This window comes from Miscanthus floridulus, chromosome 18, assembly GCF_019320115.1.
Source record: "Miscanthus floridulus cultivar M001 chromosome 18, ASM1932011v1, whole genome shotgun sequence".
Lineage (NCBI taxonomy): Eukaryota > Viridiplantae > Streptophyta > Magnoliopsida > Poales > Poaceae > Miscanthus > Miscanthus floridulus.
Genome location: NC_089597.1, coordinates 114,793,268 through 114,813,403, shown reverse-complemented (window position 1 = coordinate 114,813,403; position 20,136 = coordinate 114,793,268). Strand labels below are relative to the sequence as shown.

General features: G+C 49.1%; 1 protein-coding gene and 1 long non-coding RNA gene across 2 annotated transcripts in view; both read right to left on the bottom strand.

Annotated features, from left to right (window-relative positions):
- Window positions 1-20,136, bottom strand: part of LOC136519736 (uncharacterized) — a 140,375-nt gene that overhangs the window by 27,389 nt on the left and 92,850 nt on the right. The window lies entirely within an intron of this gene.
- On the bottom strand, window positions 5,571-5,870 carry LOC136521565 (uncharacterized). The gene has a single exon (XM_066515312.1). The coding sequence runs from the start codon at window positions 5,868-5,870 to the stop codon at window positions 5,571-5,573; it is 300 nt and encodes a 99-aa protein (XP_066371409.1).

Here is a 20,136-nt window from a genome sequence, read left to right as displayed (position 1 = left end):
AAGAAATGCTCTGTAGAGAGCCTTCTATTTTCATCAACAATTGGATCCATGAGGGGCTATGTGTAATAAGTAATTTTAATTCTAATATGGTTCACATTGTCACCCTTAAAAAACAAATTTCACTGGATATGACGCTATACATGTTGCATAGTATCATAATAATAAGGTGCTACAAAAATAACAAAATATAATTGTTGACAACATCAGATAAATAGAGGGTGGGTAAATCTACCACAGAAAGACCTAATGATGGACTGATGGAAGTAGCACCTTGACTTGTCAGTAATGTTGTCAATTAATGGCATTTAGAGATACCCTTTGCTGGGCTATTATCAGTAGAAAGATGAGCACAAATTTAGCATAAGCAGTTGATGAACCTATATACTGGAATGAGAAAGATAGCATTAATGTGGTGAGGAAGCACTAACTCACCTATTGAACAGCACTACCATGCACTCATGTTTGGCCCTTGCTGAGAAAAGGAAGAGGAAAATAGTGGGAACTGAAAGATGAATCCCCTATTCATATTATGGTACTACTGGCACAAATTCAGCATAAGCACTTGAACAACCTATATGCTGGAATAAGAAAAATGATATTAATATGGTGCGGAAGCACTAATTAAGTTATCCAACAGCAGTACCATGCAGTCATGGTTGCCCCTTGGTAAGAAAAGGAAGAGGAAAACAATGGAAAACTGAAGATAAATCCCCATTCTTATTAACACAAACATAGGGAGTTCTACTAAAAATTCTCGTATATACAACATACATCTCTTGTCATGGAACTGTAAGAGATAACAGAGATTTAATTAATACGATAAATTTCAAGTGTACCCATGATAACTGTCTTCCTGTTTTTTTCTAGCTTCCAAGTTCGCGATTACATAGTGCTAAGAATTTTAAATGGTGGATTACAAATGCATTCCTTGGTACTAACTGATTCAGGTCAACAGAACCTAACATGGCTTTGCTCAGGAAAATGAGTACATTATTATGGCAGCCTCATGAATAAAAGCTATCTTTCAAAAATAGTAGCCACACAGGGAGGTAGATGATACATGGCCCTCTTAATATTGCAATGAGGATCCAAGAAGAGCGGATAGTAAAAAAGAGTCAAGTTATGTTAGGCATGTTTCATCTAAAACCAGTGTACTGCTTTGACTGGTACAGGTGATCAGTACATTATATGTCTGTCCCACGGTAAAAATCAAATTTGACAATGTCCAAGTCATGGTAAAAATCCAGGCTTAGCAAATTTCAGCATGTCCATCTCATGGTAAATTTAAAGACTTAGCCAAAATTTTATATATCCATCTCACGGTAAATTTAGGGTGTTTGATGTGCTTGCTAACCATCGGCCTCACCAAACGTAGGCCTCCAAAGGGCAAGGTCAACCCTTCTGTTCTGCTCGCGCATCAATCGACCCAATCGACCATTCTGTTCTGCTTGCTAACCATACGTTTGGTAAATTTAGGGACTTAGTTAAAATTTTATATATCCATCTCACGGTAAATTTAGGGACTTAAGCCAAAATTCTAAGTTGCCGGTGATTGTGAGGTAGGGTGAAGTGGCGAGAAAAAAACCCAAGACGGAGGAGAAATAAGAGGAAGAGCGCTCGGAGAAGAAGTGCATGCTGGGTTAAATGCAGGTGCCTCGGCGCCATAGTGAATGGCGCCGAACCCCTGGCAGGCCATTTTCCCGTGCCCAGGACCTCGGCGCCAGTGACCGTGGCGCCTGGAATTCTTTCCGCCAGGGGTCTATTTGAGAGAAATTTTCGAAAAAAAGGCTAAATAGTAAAAAATTCGGTGCCTGCCCCGGGTCACCACCAATCTATAAATAGCTGCCACCTCGCCCTCGCCTTTCCCTTCCCTCCACCCCGACGCCCCATCTCTTCTCTTCGTCCGCTGGCCTTTTTATATCTCTGGCCTTCGTCTCCCGAACGCAGCACACTGCGCGCATAGCACAGCAGCATCCACACTCGAGTCGACTGCATTCAGCGCGCCTGCCACTCCGACGACCCACGCAATGGGCGACAAGGCGGTGGCCTTCGCGCCTGAGGCCGACGAGCCGGAGGTGATCGGCGCCCGCGCCGAGCTCCTCGACCACGTTCAACGCCGCCTCCTCTACGCCGGTCGCATCTTAGTTGCCGGCGGCTGGCTCGTCCTCACCTACGCCTTCAGCAACCGCGCCGCGAACGAAGAGCACGCGCTCCTCGGCCTCGCGCTTCTGCTACTCGGCGTGTTCCTCATCTTGCTGGCGCCGGTGGCCAACCAGTTCCCGGGAGCGGCAGGGGCCGGCGCAGCCGTCGCCGACGCCGTCCTCTTCTACTTCTTTGCGCCGCCGAACTAGCTCCTGGTACGACGTTGTATGCGCGTTCGCACGTTGTGGTACGTCGTTGTAGCAAGAAAATAATACGTATTAAGCTAGCGCCAGTAGTATGGTTTGCATGTGTTAGATTGAGCTGCCCTGTTTCACTCTGCTTCCTTGTTGCATGCTTTGAGGCCTGCGAGCCTCCTGTGGGCTTGTATCGTATTGTACCTTTGCTTATGTATTACCAGGGACCTGTGTATTACAATTATCACAGGTCTGCTATCTGTGTGACTGTGAATCTTATATACTGTTATCGTGGTTTTCTGTTCAAATCTCTTCGGGTTTGTGCAGTTTTCCAATTCACGTGTTTCGTATCATCACTCTGTTACCGTCTCTGTTAAATCAATCCGCTAGACAGGTCAATTGCAGCTCTGACGCTCTACTTGACGCAAGGCAGTTCGATGAGTTGTGGGCCAAACAACCGAACCTCATCTTAGGCAACTCCAAGAGAGTTGCTATTTCTACTTTAAAGGCTAATTTAGAGTTTCTGCTAAAGAAATCAGCCTCCAACAGTTGTTCTATCCAGGATTCCATATTAGCTAACGAGTCATTCCGTCATTCTCGGTGGCTAAAGAAAGCGAGCCTCCTCGGCTTGCCATCCGCTGCCTCCCCGCGTGATTCCCGTGCAGCGCTCGTCCTTCCTGCACCCCGAGTCATGCTGTCTCCACCTCTAGGCGGCCTCTTCTCCTGGGTGTCGCACGGTCGGAGCTCCGCGTCAACGTCCGTGAACGCGTGCGGGACGTGCAATTGAGGCCCCGCAGCAGTGCCGCGAGCTCACTGAGGCCAAACGAGTGCAGCTGCAGCGGGCGCGCCGTCTCCCTGTCGCTGGCCTTTATGCTGTCGTCTTTGTCAGCTATGGTGGCCGACGCCAGGCTGTTGACGAGGGACAAGAGGCAGCTCAAGGACACGAGCCGACGCAAGAGCTTCACTGCTGCGGCCGGGACTGCGTAATGCTGTCGGAGGCCACCGCGGTGTCCTCCGCCGTGTGGCACTTGGTGGCCGTCGCAAGCTGAGCACCGGCCTCCACGACTTCGGCATCGTGTGAGCCGGCTAAGTTGAGCCATGTAGGAAGTAGCTAGCTTAACTTGGTGCGTGTGCGTGCAGCAGCTGGAGGGAATCAGCTTAAGTACGAGACGGACGAGAGTAGCTGCCAAATTGGTCAGTGGTTGTTGCCTGTTCGACGAAATGTGCCAACCAGTAGAGCCTGTTGTCCAGTGACGTAACGAGTTGAATGTTGAGATAGCTATTTTTTAGAGAGCCTGTTGGAGTAGTCTAACTTTTTTTAGGCGTTTCTATTTTACAGAATAGCTAAATCAGAAAATTTGGAAAGTGTTTTTAGCCATTCTCTTGGAGTTGCTCTTAGCCACCTTAATTACAAGAGCAGGACCGATTTGCGTCTCAGCCTCTCACGAGTCACGAGTGGCGTCAGCATCGCCCTCTCACTATTCACCAACGCGATTTGCGGTGTGTTGACAGGAGGTGGGGCTTCGGCGGGTCATGACTGGCTGGCCAACTTTTTTTTTATTTTAGCTCAAAATACCAATATTTTAAAAAGAGCACATCCAAATACAGACTAGTTCCTAAAAACGTTAGTTTAAAATTTTTTATTTTAAAATACTAATTTTGACACTTCTCCTATTGCTCTTTTCAGGCGACAGCTTTTTATTGATCGGATCCTTATCCTTCTATAGATTAGGATCGTTGCATGTAAATCTGATGGTTATAGTTATCGCCTGAACAGAAACTATATTTTGAGACATCTGAAATATAGCATGTCCCTAATTTTGAGGTTAAAATAAAAGTATCCTACTAGGTACCGCAGCATCCGCTCAGGAGGGGAAATCTTGTTTGGATAAAGCATGGCTCATGTTAGACTGTTTGTTTCTACGTCGTGAGAGCCAAAGCATAGCCGTTAGTAACACTATTGTACTCCTTCCATTCGTAGATAGATCAACTTTTAAGGCTATTCTAAATTAAATTTTTAAGTTTCGTCAAATTTATATAAAAAAATATTTATGTTTATGATATCAACTCGCTCCTTGTCTAAAAAGAATACTCGCGGCTTCAACAATACCTTGGTCGAGCGGTTTAGCAACACCATTGACTCTCTCACCCTCCTTGAACTCCCCCTTCTGGACCGCTTGTTCACCAGGAGCAGTAAACGGGCCTCACCCACCATCACGCGTCTGAACAGACCATATTCTATCCGATTACACTCCAACCTCCGGTGATGAAAGCAGGGATTTTGTTCCCTGGGTCACGCTAGCAAGGCGAGCGACAGAGGTATGAAGAGAACCAAGCAGACTCATAGGGACTGCTTGGTGGTATTCCAAAACTTGTCTTGTCAAAATTAAGATATGCCTACAAAATTTGCTGTTAAAAGATGAGCACACCAATGTTTATGACAAAAATCTTGACAAGTCACAAGGAACTTCTTTAATGACTAAGAAAAAAAGTGATCAATTCCATGTCTTGACACTCAACCAAATACATGTCTATATTTTTTTTGCTGAACTAAGTAGGCTCATAGTCTCCACAAGATTGACTTGCCCTAGCCACCTGGTAAATGAGTGTCCATGTTTTGATTGCGCCAGAAAAATAAATCAACTCTTAATTCGCTCTTACGTTTTTCCCACAAAAAATGCAACACGATCGCCATAAAAGAATCGTTTAGGTCTCGGACCCATTCGTAGTTGACTAGTATACTTGTTATTGAAACACTTACAAAAATATACAATACATAAAAATAATAATGTATTTTACCTAGAAGCTTATAATAAATGGTCCAAATCACACGATTCTTGTCTAGCTTTTATTTTAGTGTAAACCTAAACTTCATGATATCGCCCACACGGCGGCGGCGACAGCCGAGGGCATGACCGCAGCCTCTTTCCACGCGAAGAGCACGGTGGTGAGCGCCCAGACCTCAACGTTTAAGCCAACGCCTCCGGCATACTACAGTACAGGAGGCATCAGAGCAAAACTCAGGTTCCATTCCACCACCATGGCCAACACAACCATTAACACTCCCTCAAAACAGAGGAAGGAGACAAAACAGAGACTCTGTTACAGGTAGTGTTTAACATAGAAACAGAAAGTCGGAAACACCATAGCAAGAAAGTCGATCCTCCTTATTAACTAGGTATAGATCACACTCAAGACTAGTCGTACCTCACCATGTGCAATCGACCGATGAAGCTAGTTCCATAGGGTGAACAAGTGCTTCAGGATGATGGCCATGGCGGTGGCGGCCAGTGCGGCGTGCGGGAAACGTCCTGCCGCTGGCACCAGGGCGAGGAGGCACACGCCGAGCAGCCAAAGGAGAAGGCTGAGGAACGCCAGCAGCATGGGTTCGGCGGAGGTGGTTCCGATTCCGATGGTGGCCACCGCGCCGAACAGCATCAGCACGCGCGCGGCGTCGAGGAAGAGGTTCTGGACAGCCTCGCGGTCACCTGCGGGGACGATGATGGCGGCGGCGCCTTCCACTCGGTTGGCCATTGGCGCGCGGGGGCTTTGTGATGCGTAGCCGATCGTTGCACTACTTATTGCACTCTTTGCTCCAAGGCGCCCTGTCCCAAATCCCAGTCAGACCATCGAAGTCTTTTTCGATGTTGTCTTTTTGACGAGGAATTTTATCCGCATCCATGTGGGGCTTTCCTTAACTTTGTGGGCCAACACGAGACGCCAAGCAGGCTAACAGCAACTTTCTACATTCCAAATTATAAGTCATTACAAAAATCTTGAGGAGTCAAAATATGTTAAGTTTAACTAAAATCATAGAGAAAATCAATTTATAACATCAAATATGTATCCTATAAAAATATAATTAATAAAGAATATAGTAATATTTAGTTGGTACCATAAATATTATTATCTTATCATATAAAATTGGTCAAACTTAAGGTACTTTGACTCTTGAGGTATTTTGACTCTCCAAGATTCTTGGATGACTTATAATTTGGGAAGGAGTATCCGCCGAGCATCGTCTAGTGCGCGAAAAGACCCCAGGTGGGGAGATCTCCGGACCAGGTTGCCTCCGTGTCCGTGCACGGACCGTGGAGTGCTGAGATGAGATTTTGGGTGGTTGAGTTGTGGGTGTGTGTGGCCATTGCTGCGTAGGCGCCAAAATACTCGCAAAAGCCAAAGGGCAACCTTGAACGACAGGGAGGGCGCAGCTCAATATGAATCTTGCACCCGCAGAAACTGAGCTCTGCTACATTCGTTATGCAAAAAGAAAAGAAAATAAATTGATTCTAGCAACAGTGTATACACAGTGTCAGCAGGAATCCCCACCAAAGACACCCTCGGAGTGCAGCACCATACATAGGGCAGTTGTTACTCGAGAACGCACTTGGGTTTTTTAGCCCGCGTACGTATGTGTCGTGAGCAGAGCTTAGTTTTTGGCTCACGGCCGGCCGCTGGACACTGAGTGGCTGGCGAGCGAAACCCGCGGCCGCGAGAAGCTGACAGGGGGGAGGAAGGGCCCGTGCGTGTTTATTTTGCCGGGGTCGACGGCCTACGCGGCGCAACAAAGCAACGCAGCTGCCTGGGGACTGGTGGTGAGACGTGGACGCAGCGGCCAAAAACGCTTCGTTTTGGCGTGTCTACGCCCGTCGGCGGTGGAGCCGCGGAGAAAATATGTGCGCGCGGGCGCGGGCGCGGGCGGATGCGTTTCCGAGCACCTCGGCCCTCGGGCGGGCGCGTTCGTCCTGGGCGAACGTGACAAAGATCTTTGGACTCTGCGCCGCGCGGTCCACATGGGGTACTTCACCCGCATGCAGAGCGTACTACGATTCTCTGGTCCAGGTGCTGGCATGTTGCCGGATGCTCGGTAGCCGGTGTTACCGTGTCCGGCATGGTGACAACTCTCTCAGTAGTACTGTGCTCCACTACCACTGAAGTAGTATAGCCGAACATACTACTCATATGTAAATGAAATCTTACAGTTTGTTTGCAGCTGGATTTGAGAGATTTGACCTTGAAAATCCATTGAATGTGCATACTCACGCGATTACATTATATATCAGGACAGTACTTGAAGTACTGTGTCCAGCGACCTTCGCTAAACTATACTACAGTATTTGTTCATTCGTTGACACAATACAAGTCCTTAAGAAAATAGTCAAGGTGTCTTTGGTAGGGATTCCTGCAGACACTGTGTATACACTATTCCTAGATTCTTAAAAACCAAGAAGCCGTTGATACCCAGTTTTTGTCAGTTTCTTGTGACCATGTGAGCAATAAATGAAGCTAGGTTCTTATAAACCGGAGGATCAAACACCCCTACCAGTTTTTTCTCAAAATCCAGATTTTAAAAACTAGAGGCAAAAACTGGTTTTCAAGAATCTAAAACTCATCCAAACAGGGCCTTATTAGGTTTTGTTGTAACACACGGACACGTTTGCTAGTAAATAATAATCTTTTGTAAAGTAAATAAGATGACTTTCGATACAAAAAAGAAAAGGGATCTCCTCCAGCCTTGTTTTGCTACTGAACGTTGTTTGTTGGTCAAACTTGGTATTTGAACCCTACTCAATGGCGGTTGGAGATATTTATTGTGTACTCGGTCTGTATGTAACACGTTCGGCCCCGTTCGCTTCGCTGAAAAAAGAAGCCAAAACACTGTTCCGGCTGATTTGGTGTGATAAAAAAAACAATGTTCCGGCTGAAAAAAGAAGCCGAAAAAGCCGGATTATAAGAGAAGCGAACATGGCCGCTGCGTTCTTGACCGGGGAAACTCTTATCCTTCCTGCGCAAGATGTGCTGTCATACCATGTTTTGAATTCGATATCCAAAATTTTTGGACGCCTTCGAAGTTTAAAATATTCGTATAATCTTTTACTATACATGCGTATATTGAGTAAAAAATATACAACATAAACAACAAAAGTATGAGTCTAGAGTTATACATTTACAATAAATCATATGCATTAGTGTAAAATGAAATTTTAGATTTTTATTTGGTCACCCTAAAATTCGAGAAATTTTGAGGAAAAAAATAAATTTTGAACCATGTCATATAGCCTCATTGGTTTATGGTTCATGTTGTTACTTACTCCCTCTGTTCCAAATTATTTGTCGCTTTTGGTTTTCATATTGTAAGTTTGACTTGATTTATAGAAAATACGTGCAACATTTGTATCTTCAAATAAATTGATTAAAAAACTAGATTCAATGATCTTTCCAACGATAGCAATTATGTACCATAAATGCTAATATTTTTAATATATATTTGTCAAAGTTGTTTATCGGAAAGCGAAAACGACATATATTTTGGGACGGAGGGAGTACAAGACGAGTGCAATATTTGTGAAATCTACTTAAGGAATTGTGCCACTGTACTGCTCATGTTGTGTACAGGCAGTGTACGTACGTAGCAGCAATGCGATTCCCTTGCACTCGGTGCGACTTGTGAAATAGTGAAAGCATCACGTTAGTTACTACTACTTGTGACTGTGAAAGCCATCAGCCGAGCGCGCGCGCCTTGTCTTGTACAGTTGTACTCCGTATAGTTGTACTAACCAAGGGATAGCGACAACGCGAGGCACTAGCAGGTGCGTCTAGCATGAATCCCCGTCAAAATTGAGAAGAGCCGACGAATGCCGAGCGCAGTTTCGTCTTTATGTAGATAAACCAATTTCTAGGGTATTAAGTCAAATAATTTTTAGTCTAACTAAATTTATAAAAAAAAAATCAATGTCTATGACACTAAACTAGTATCACTAGATACAATATAAAATATATTTTTATAATATATTTATTTAGTATCATAAACAATGATATTATTTTTTAATAAAGTTAATCAAATTTAAGATAGTTTGACTTTAAGTGATTCTAGGAATTGAATTATTTTGAAACGGAACTAGTATTATCATAAACCTTCCGCCGTTAAGCCGTTTATACTTTGTGTTTTGTTGAATGTCACTTCATCGTCTTCTTCTAAGCCAAAAAAGTGTACATGCACTAGGTAAAATTAAATAAACCGAGCAGGCTAATCGCTAGAAACGTTTGAGACGGAAGGAATGAATTTGAGAAGGTTAGCCAGCAACTAAGGGCATCTTCAATGGTTAATTACTATAAGCTAGCTCTAATTATATTATTTTATATTTTATTAGGAGAGACTAGAGAGAGAGAAAAACTATCTCTTCATTAAGATCTAGTTTCGTGCACGCATTCAAAACCATTTTTTTTAGAAAAAGAAAATTTTATTTTGGCCTCCGCATTTTCCAAATCATATGAAGCTGTTATATAGGGCTAATTTTATTATGAGCTACTACTTTCTCCGTCCAGAAATGATAATCATATTTGACCAGAGAGAGAAAAAATAGTATTAAGATAATTATCTTAGAACTAGTAACTATCTTTTATTGTTACTAGTATATTGCCCGTGCTAACGCTACGGTGATATTTAAGACAACACAAATTAAACAACCAAAATGATGTATATACTTTGATGATTTTTAAAAAAATCATTGATCGCATATTATAATATTATAATAAAAAAACATGATTCTGATGACAACCTGACATACCAAATAAATATTACTTGCATGACAACAATGATATCAAAATATAGTGGATAAATACACAGGTCTTTGCATGACAACAAAGATAGAGAATTAACATCAGCCAAAAATAAATTGAAATTGTCACTAAAACTGTAGCAAAAGAGTAATACAGGCAAGCATAGCTCGAAATATGCAGGCAAGCATAAGTCCAAATATATAGTCTTCAATTTGAGAATGATGAAGTACATCTCAAGGGTTGTGTTACTGCTCAGAGAGCGCCAGTGGCATCCCTGCAAGTATCATCAAGAATTAAAGCCTGCAATGAAAGAGAAATACCATGTATCTGTCTCATATCTCCCCAGTTCGATCTTCGTGATATTTCCGTAAGCTGGCTGCATGCCGCTCCTCATGTCCTCGCTACCAAAACAATTAAGATCAAATGAGCAAGAAATATTTTTTGAACTAAATGCACAGAAAGGTCATGCTTCAACTAACATTCAGATAATAAATCTTCACATAACACATAAGTGAAAATAGTAAATGTGTGATGAGACAGGAAAATTAAGATCGTCACAAGCCACATACCTTTCCCCAGAAGCCAGACACCTTAAAGCATCTCCAACCGAACCCTCAGCTCAAATTTTGACCCCGTATCCTTCAAAGTAGGGCTCCCTCATCCAGATTCCACCCCTACTTTGTTGTGAACTCCATCCGATCCCTCATATTTGCCTCCCTACTTTCTCCCACCTCTATTTAATGCATACAGTATCTTGTAACTAACAAATGAACCATTTTTTGCAGCTATCAGCCTGTTCGCTTGTTGGTTTCAGTCAGGGCTTATCAGCCATGATACAGTGTTTTTCTCTTACAATAAATCAGCACCAGCCGGGCTTACCAGCACAGAACCCAACCAGTGAACAGGTTGTATATTTCTAACGTTTATACTTCTAATGTCTACATTCCCACCTCTAGCCATGGTAACACCAACATGTTATCCTCTTTTACACTGAAATCTTTTGATCTCTTCTTGCTTCCTTTCATAGACTGAGAGGCTTGTTCAACAACATTTTGTCCTTCAGGTGAGATACCAAAATAAGACACATCAAAATCAACCTCAGCGCTGTCCACATTGCTCCCAAAAACATCATTGAAGCTAGGCATTTCCATCTTCCTGCACTGCAAAGTACATTGCAAACTAATTCAATAAGAGTTGCTGAATTAAACAAGCCAAATCAATTTATTATTGCAAAATCAATTTCAATATACGATGTTCAGTTGCACAAACCGTAAAAACATTTATTACATAAATGCTCTCACTCTCTCTTTGACCCTATATGCTCTCACGAAAAGGTTAAAAAATCATTTGCCATGTGTTTTTAGCTACTTGTCTGAATTCTATGTCTATCATGTTTAATACCTGCCTAGCGGCACAAGCAGCAAGCAGTCATACTCTGTTTTCTTAGCTATCTACTTCCTGCTCTCCCTCTCTATCACGGTGAATTGCATAGCAGCACAAGCAGCAGATCCCTGTCATCGCGTGCAGTGCTTGCTGCTCAGGCACAGAGCAGTAGCGCGGCGGAGTGAGCTGCCCAACCAGCGCGCGAGCAGTGCTTGCTGCTCCAGCTGATCGTAGCTGCGCGGATCTATAATGTCCTCCCCACGATGGGATCTAGCAGATACGGTCTCTATCTCTCTCATCGTCTCTATTGGTACTCATCGTCTCCACTGATACTAATGCGATTGGAGGATTGAAGTACCTGGCTGATGATGTAGCTGGATGGCAGCGTCGGAGACTGGCGGCATCGACGCAGAGTAGGCATGAGCGGACATGTCCGAGAGCGCGCGTAGGCTTGCGGTGGTTTTCCATCACCACCGTCTTGACCGGGGTGGGGATCTCGTGCTTCTGCCGGTGGCGCTTTAGCCCATGGTGGTGCGGTCTAGGCAGTGGAGCAGTGCCCGAACATGACAAGCGCCAGCAGGAGGCGCGCCCTAGGCCGCAACAGGCATCGCGCGTGGATTAGGAAGGAGCGGTGGCGACTGTCGCGTGTTCGTCGGGGGGGGATGGGGAGGGTGAGGTCGGGGGCCTGGTTCAGGGCGGCGGCTGCGGATCCTGACAGAGTGACGACGCGGATCGGGACGGGGAGGGTTGGAGGTAGGGGCGGCGCAAGGAAGATTTTTTCTGAAAGAAAAGCGTGAAAAGGAGGGGGAGGGGATCGAACTGTGGCTGCGCAGGAGCGGGCGTGTGGGGCTGGGCGCAGCGTGGGAGGACATGCGAGGGATGAGGAGGTTGACACGCACAACGTGCACCATTCGATCTGAGTGAGCAAGAAGAGAGAACGTTTAGACTAAATCTGGACAGTCTATTTTAAAGATGTTATTTTACTAGTATACTTTTCTGAGTGGATAGAGGAGTATCTCAGCAAGGGACGTTTTTTGTGTGAATCTAGGAAAGAAAATGTTGGTGAATTAGTTGGGTAGAAGAATGCCCTAAGCTGAGAGAGCTATACCGGTTTGCCAGCTGATGCAGCGGCGAGAGGCTAGGAGAGCATACGTGTCCGGTATCCGCTAGTCCGGAGACAAACAGGGCTAGAAAGGGAGAGGTTGAGTTGGAGCGAGGGATTTCAATTAATCGCGCGCTCGCAATAATTGGAATCAGATCGTATGCAGTCGCGTCGGTCGACTATACTCTGCAGTCAGGTCATCTGCGGCGTCCGTGGCTGATTCAACGATATCAATGTCAAAGTGACTAACAGGCCACACAAACTCAAGCCCATCATAGCCCAGTCCTACCAAGAGGTCCCTATGGTGAAATCGCCGCTGCCATCTTCCACTCTGCGGACCGGTGTTGTGAGCGTCACGACGTCGCCATCCCCTTGTCGAGAGCCGCACCGTCGCCATCTCTACTCTGAATACCGCGCTGTCTCCGTTCTCGTGCTGAGGGTCGTGCCAAGGGCTAAGCCGTCGCTGCCCCAGGCACTACCGGCAAGCATCGTTTCGGCCTCGCCCACCTCCTTCATGCCTTCCCCCTGTGCAGAGCTCGAGCTCATCTAGCTTTAGATATGGCTGCACCGTGAAGGCTTCGAGCAGCAAAAACCACGCCGGAGCAATGCTAGGATCTGCCTATTGGGGACCAACACTAGAGTACCCGAAGAGGAGATAGTAACCATCAACATTAATTCGTCTGAGCAGTCAAGAGCGCGACTACAGCTCCAACCGACCCCTAGGTGTGCACACTCTGCCTCGCCCGACCCCTAAGGGTATGCTCCGCCTCGCCTGACACCAAGGACGCGGGCTCTGCCTTGCCCAACCCTTGAGGGTTGGCTCTGCCTTGCCCAACACCGGGGTTGTAGGCTCCACCTCGCCTGACCCCTGAGGGTTGGCTCCACCTCGCCCAACACCAAGGCCACGGGCTCCACCTCGCCCGACCCTTGAGGGTGGCTCCGCCTCGCCCGACACCAAGGCCGCGGGCTCCGCCTCGCCCAACCTCTAAGGGCTAGCTCCGCATCGTTCAACCTTTGGGTTCACGCTCTGCCTCGCCCGAGCCTTGGGTTCGCGCTCCGCCTCGCCCAGCCTCTGGGGAGGAACTCTGCTTCGCCCGACCCTGAGGCCGGGGGCTCCGTCTCGCCCGACGGAGACCCATACCACCGCCAATCACTCCAGGTCCAAGCATATGGGCCTGGGTCAAAGCTCTGACTCTAGGGAAGAGACTAGCATGCCTCGATGTAACCCGTGACCCACGACGGGCCATACCTGGGGGTTCACGTCAGGAACAGCATCGAGCGTACCGGTGCTATTCTGCCTAACCCCCGTACGAACACTGGTGGATGCGTCGGTTCACCACGATGTCCGCCAGGACAGAGTGGAGCACCATGACCGGTAGACGATGCCTGCACATGGCGCTAGTGATGGACAGGGCCACGACGAGAAGCTGTCAAAGCGCTGTCGGGCGGCAGATACGTTTGGGTGGTGAACGCCCCGACCGCTACTCCACCTCATCGGGGCGAGGCCATTTCGAGCCCGCCCCCTGCTCCTAGGTAGAGGGGCTTGCTCCCCTTGGATCTTGGGGCACGACGGTGGAGCCACCTGCTTCCGCTGGCACCTCAGGCGCGGTGGTAGAGCTGCCCACCCCTATTGGCTCCTGGGACAAGCCAACGGTACGGCCCGTCTCCGCCAGCTCCTTGGACGTGCCCTCCCCTCCATGGAATGGGAAGGGTCCCGACTCCTGCAAGGACAAACCTATACCTGTCAGCACATCCTCGTTCTCCAGGTCGTCCCACTCGATGTCGTCCACTACCTCGTCGTCCTTGCCATCGTCATCATCGTCGTCATTGTCGGTGTCCGCCGCCCATTCCCGCGCCTGTAGCTTCCGCTGCCTCTTCCTCTTCTTGTCCTCCTTCACCTTCCTCAGCCGCTCGCCCTCGACATGATTCATCGCCCTCATGGATGAATCCCTTGGCAATGGCACCGGGTGATCCATGAAGATGAGGTCCCTCGGTGGGTCCCATCCCTCTCAAAGTTAGTATCAAGAGGTCAGGAAATCGATTGAAGAGAAGGCAGGAGAAGGGGAAACTTACAAAGACGACATGGCCTGATTCTGGCCTCATCGGAGGATGTCCCAGCACCAGGAAGACAAAATCGAGGGGGCACCCGCGTTGTCCCTCGAGGGCTCCATGGCCTCCTTGATGGGTTGCATGATCTTAGAGTTTAGGAGCGCCCCCTCGGCGAGCGCCGTTCCATCGAACGACGCCACAAGCGCCAGCATGTATAGCGGGAGCGCACACGTCATCAACGGCGCCACCCTCCTTGCGTGGTAGGCCCTAATGATGCTCAACCCCTTCAGGCCGTTCTCCTTGAGGATGTGGATGGCAACAATGTGGTCCTAGATCTTCTTCTTGTTCTTTTCGGGGACGCCCCACTTCCTCAACGACTTCGGGGCCTCTTCGATCAGGCGACCGGTGAACTCCGATAGAGGGGCGGCAGCAGCGTTCTTGAGGTAGAACCACTATGAGTGCCACCCCTTGTTGGACGTCGAGAGCTGCATGGGCGGGTACTCGCCGATCCAATTATTCCGGAGCTGGATGCCGGCGCACCCCATTGGCATATGCAGCTCCTGTCTACAGCTCTTCTCCCTCTTCTTCTAGAGGGTGACATCGAAGAAGTATCTCCATAGATCAAAGTGGGGGCTGATCCCTAGGAACCCCTCGCACAGGGCAACGAACATCGCCATATGCTGGATCCCATTGGGGTTAAGATGCTGCAGCTCTATCTTGTAATAGTGCAGCAGGCCCTGGAGAAATCTATGGGCAGGGATCATGAACCCACGCTCATGGAAGTGGGCGAATGACACCACATAGCCATCGGGCGGTGATGGTAGATCCTCCTCACTGGGCAACACCCACTCGACCGAGGTCTGCCCACAGAGAAGACCGCGACGGATGACGCCTTCCATGCGCTGGAAGGTGATATCGGAGTGGCGCCACGGATCCATTGGAGGTGGGGGCGGACAGATGCGAGCTCAACGGCAATAGGGATGCGGAGGCAGGAACCCTAAACGATTGGTGGCGATGGTCGTGGCTGCGGAGGCAAGGATGCAAGGTATGGAACCCTAGGGGCGAACCTTTTGGTTTTATAGGGGCGACGGGTGCGAGGAAACTAACCGCCCACCTAGATCTCCGCGCCTGCCACGATCTACCACCACATCTCGCCGTGGAACGTGCACACGTAATCTCCGTCCGTTCCCTCAAAAAACTCATCGGACATTTCACCTCTCCGGACGGGCCACGACTCGTCACGAGTAAGATGAATACGGATCTAAAAGCACCTCTACGGCCCGACTAGGCCCAGGAGTTCGTAGGTCGGCCCATCAACGGGTTCGACAACCACTCTAGGCGCCTTTAGGGTGAGAGGTGGAAAGGGTTGGCCCCCGCTAGCGGCCGGTACCCGGGTGCACGAGCGCCGTGGGTATCCCAGCCCATGATCAAGTCTCGGCCGGTTACGATCCATGGTTTTTCTTTGAAAAAAGGTACTTAGCCCTCGAGACCGGTCGAACGGACCCGAGAACTATATGGATTGACCGCTGAGAATCTGGGGTCAGTTGCCAAGCTAACCCAAGCCGGATCCCCACGAATGGGATGCCAAGGGCCCCACTCAGACTAGCCCATTAAACAGCTCACCGGATACCATGATTCGTCCTTAGAGGAAAATCATGGCATGGCTCGGCCCCTCCGTTTTTATTGGAGAAAACGCTTGAGGGAAGACAATCGCAAAGACAAACCGATCCTCGACCAGGCCCATACTAAGGGAGGGGCTCGAGGAAAGGGAATCACCATCCCTAGGTCATACTGTGGGCAACAAAAGAAGGCCAAGGCCTTCAGAGTCCTCTCATTCGGAAAAGCCTCCGAAGGAGTATTCTACTCCTCCACAGACTCGGGGGCTACTATCGGGGACCAATACTAGGGTACCCGAAGAGGAGCTAGTAACCATTAACATTGATTCGTCCGAGCAGTTAAGATCGCGACTATAGCTCCAACCGACCCACAGGTGCACACACTCTGCCTTGCCTGACCCATGAGGGTTGGCTCCGCCTCGCCCAACACCGAGGCCACGGGCTCTGCCTCGCCCGACCCCTGAGGGTCGGCTCCGCCTCACCCAACACCGGGGACATAGGCTCCGCCTCGCCCGACACCGAGGCCATGGGCTCCGCCTCGCCCAACCTCTAAGGGCTGGCTCCGCGTCGTTCAACCTTTGGGTTTGGGCTCTGCCTCGCCCAAGCCTTGGGTTCGCGCTCCGCCTCACCCGGCCTCTGGGGAGGAACTCCACTTCGCCCGACCCCAAGGTCGGGGCCTCCGTCTCGCCCGATGGAGACCCATACCGCCGCCAACCACTCCAGGTCCAAGCGTATGGGCCTGGGTCAAAGCTCTGATGCCAGGGAAGAGACTGGCACGCCTCGATGTAATCCGCGACCCACGACAGGCCATACCTGGGGGTTCACGTCAGTAACAGCGTCGGTTATACCGGTGTTGTTCTGCCTAACCCCCATACGAAAACTGACGGACGCGTCATTTTACCACGACGTCCGCCAGGACCGAGTGGAGCACCATGACCGGCATACGACGCTTGCACATGGCGCCAGTGACGGACAGGGCCGCGATGAGAAGCTGTCCCTGTTGACGACTACAGGATCGGCGGGACCCGCATAGAGGAGAAGAAGGACTCGGCGATCCTAAAGGACTTCTTCCTCTCGTTCTCTCCTCTTCCTTCACTGTAACCCGTGCTTTTCCTTGGCCTATAAAAGGGAAAGAAAGGCGTCCCACAAGGGGGGATCAATCGCATCACAACACATCACACCGATTCGGACTCGAATCCCGAACTGATTAGAACACATAAGCACACAACAGAGAGGCGACCGAGCCATCGGTGCCCGTTCGCTCCTCCCACTAGAGATTTGGGACGTGTCCCTCTCTCGACCGTTTGTAACCTCTACTACGAACCTTCAGTGCTAGCAACACGAGCAGCAGCAACGAACTTGACGTAGGTACATTATGCCCGAACCAGTATAAACCTCGTATCCTCTTAGCACACCATCCAGGCCAGACACGCAATATTAGAAATTTACTAACCGGTGGCAACTCGAAACACCGACACTGCCCTATGATGCCTAGAGCAGCAGCAGTAGCACTTGAATTTATTGATTGAGAATGTTGTATAGACTGTACATTCTGCCAAATGCGTGAGCCGGAGCTGTTGGGCTGTGTGGAGAGTGCAGGTGTCGAAGTCTGGTGCAAGCTGGGCACTTGGATGGCAGTGGACGGCAAGGATCTACTGACTGTAGAGAGCAGTGGGAGCAGCAGCAGCAGCGGTAGCAGTTTATTATTATTATTATTGAGGCTGACTTCAGAGGATCTGGTTCCCAACAATTCGCCCCCTTCTCCTTCTCCTCCTCCCCTCGCCCGCTCAGTCGCATGGGCCCCTGTGGTGGAGTGCGACGTGCGATGCGTCGTGGTGGTAGGTTTTTGGGGGAGAGACGGGATTAGCTGCCAATTACCATCCAGTCACCTCCCTCGCCTTTCCATTCCCTCCACCCCGACGCCCCATCTCTTCTCTTCGTCCGCTGGCCTTTTTATATCTCTGGCCTTCGTCTCCCGAACGCAGCACACTGCGCGCATAGCACAGCAGCATCCACACTCGAGTCGACTGCATTCAGCGCGCCTGCCACTCCGACGACCCACGCAATGGGCGACAAGGCGGTGGCCTTCGCGCCTGAGGCCGACGAGCCGGAGGTGATCGGCGCCCGCGCCGAGCTCCTCGACCACGTTCAACGCCGCCTCCTCTACGCCGGTCGCATCTTAGTTGCCGGCGGCTGGCTCGTCCTCACCTACGCCTTCAGCAACCGCGCCGCGAACGAAGAGCACGCGCTCCTCGGCCTCGCGCTTCTGCTACTCGGCGTGTTCCTCATCTTGCTGGCGCCGGTGGCCAACCAGTTCCCGGGAGCGGCAGGGGCCGGCGCAGCCGTCGCCGACGCCGTCCTCTTCTACTTCTTTGCGCCGCCGAACTAGCTCCTGGTACGACGTTGTATGCGCATTCGCACGTTGTGGTACGTCGTTGTAGCAAGAAAATAATACGTATTAAGCTAGCGCCATTAGTATGGTTTGCATGTGTTAGATTGAGCTGCCCTGTTTCACTCTGCTTCCTTGTTGCATGCTTTGAGGCCTGCGAGCCTCCTGTGGGCTTGTATCGTATTGTACCTTTGCTTATGTATTACCAGGGACCTGTGTATTACAATTATCACAGGTCTGCTATCTGTGTGACTGTGAATCTTATATACTGTTATCGTGGTTTTCTGTTCAAATCTCTTCGGGTTTGTGCAGTTTTCCTATTCACGTGTTTCGTATCATCACTCTGTTACCGTCTCTGTTAAATCAATCCGCTAGACAGGTTAATTGCAGCTCTGACGCTCTACTTGACGCAAGGCAGTTCGATGAGTTGTGGGCCAAACAACCGAACCTCATCTTAGGCAACTCCAAGAGAGTTGCTATTTCTACTTTAAAGGCTAATTTAGAGTTTCTGCTAAAGAAATCAGCCTCCAACAGTTGTTCTATCCAGGATTTCAAATTAGCTAACTAGTCATTCCGTCCTTCTCGGTGGCTAAAGAAAGCGAGCCTCCTCGGCTTGCCATCCACTGCCTCCCCGCGTGATTCCCGTGCAGCGCTCGTCCTTCCTGCACCCCGAGTCATGCTGTCTCCACCTCTAGGCGGCCTCTTCTCTTGAGTGTCGCACGGTCGGAGCTCCGCGTCAGCGTCCGTGAACGCGTGCGGGACGTGCAATTGAGGCCCCGCAGCAGCGCCGCGAGCTCACTGAGGCCAAACGAGTGCAGCTGCAGCGGGCGCGCCGTCTCCCTGTCGCTGGCCTTTATGCTGTCGTCTTTGTCAGCTATGGTGGCCGACGCCAGGCTTTTGACGAGGGACAAGAGGCAACTCAAGGACACAAGCCGACGCAAGAGCTTCACTGCTGCGGCCGGGACTGCGTAATGCTGTCGGAGGCCACCGCGGTGTCCTCCGCCGTGTGGCACTTGGTGGCCGTCGCAAGCTGAGCACCGGCCTCCACGACTTCGGCATCGTGTGAGCCGGCTAAGTTGAGCCATGTAGGAAGTAGCTAGCTTAACTTGGTGCGTGTGCGTGCCAGCAGCCGGAGGGAATCAGCTTAAGTACGAGACGGACGAGAGTAGCTGCCAAATTGGTCAGTGGTTGTTGCCTGTTCGACGAAATGTGCCAACCAGTAGAGCATGTTGTCTAGTGACGTGACGAGTTAAATGTTGAGATAGCTATTTTTTTAGAGAGACTGTTGGAGTAGTCTAACTTTTTTTAGGCGTTTCTACTCTTGGAGTTGCTCTTAGCCACCTTAATTACAAGAGCAGGACCGATTTGCGTCTCAGCCTCTCACGAGTCACGAGTGGCGTCAGCATCGCCCTCTCACTATTCACCAACGCGATTTGCGGTGTGTTGACAGGAGGTGGGGCTTCGGCGGGTCATGACTGGCTGGCCAACTTTTTTTTATTTTAGCTCAAAATACCAATATTTTAAAAAGAGCACATTTGGATACAGACTAGTTCCTAAAAACGTTAGTTTAAAATTTTTTATTTTAAAATATTAATTTTGACACTTCTCCTATTGCTCTTTTTAGGCGACAGCTTTTTATTGATCGGATCCTTATCCTTCTATAGATTAGGATCGTTGCATGTAAATCTGATGGTTATAGTT

Excerpts from the sequence above, each read along its gene's own strand:
- LOC136521565 (XM_066515312.1), bottom strand. The coding sequence starts at position 5,870 with ATGGCCAACCGAGTGGAAGGCGCCGCCGCCATCATCGTCCCCGCAGGT.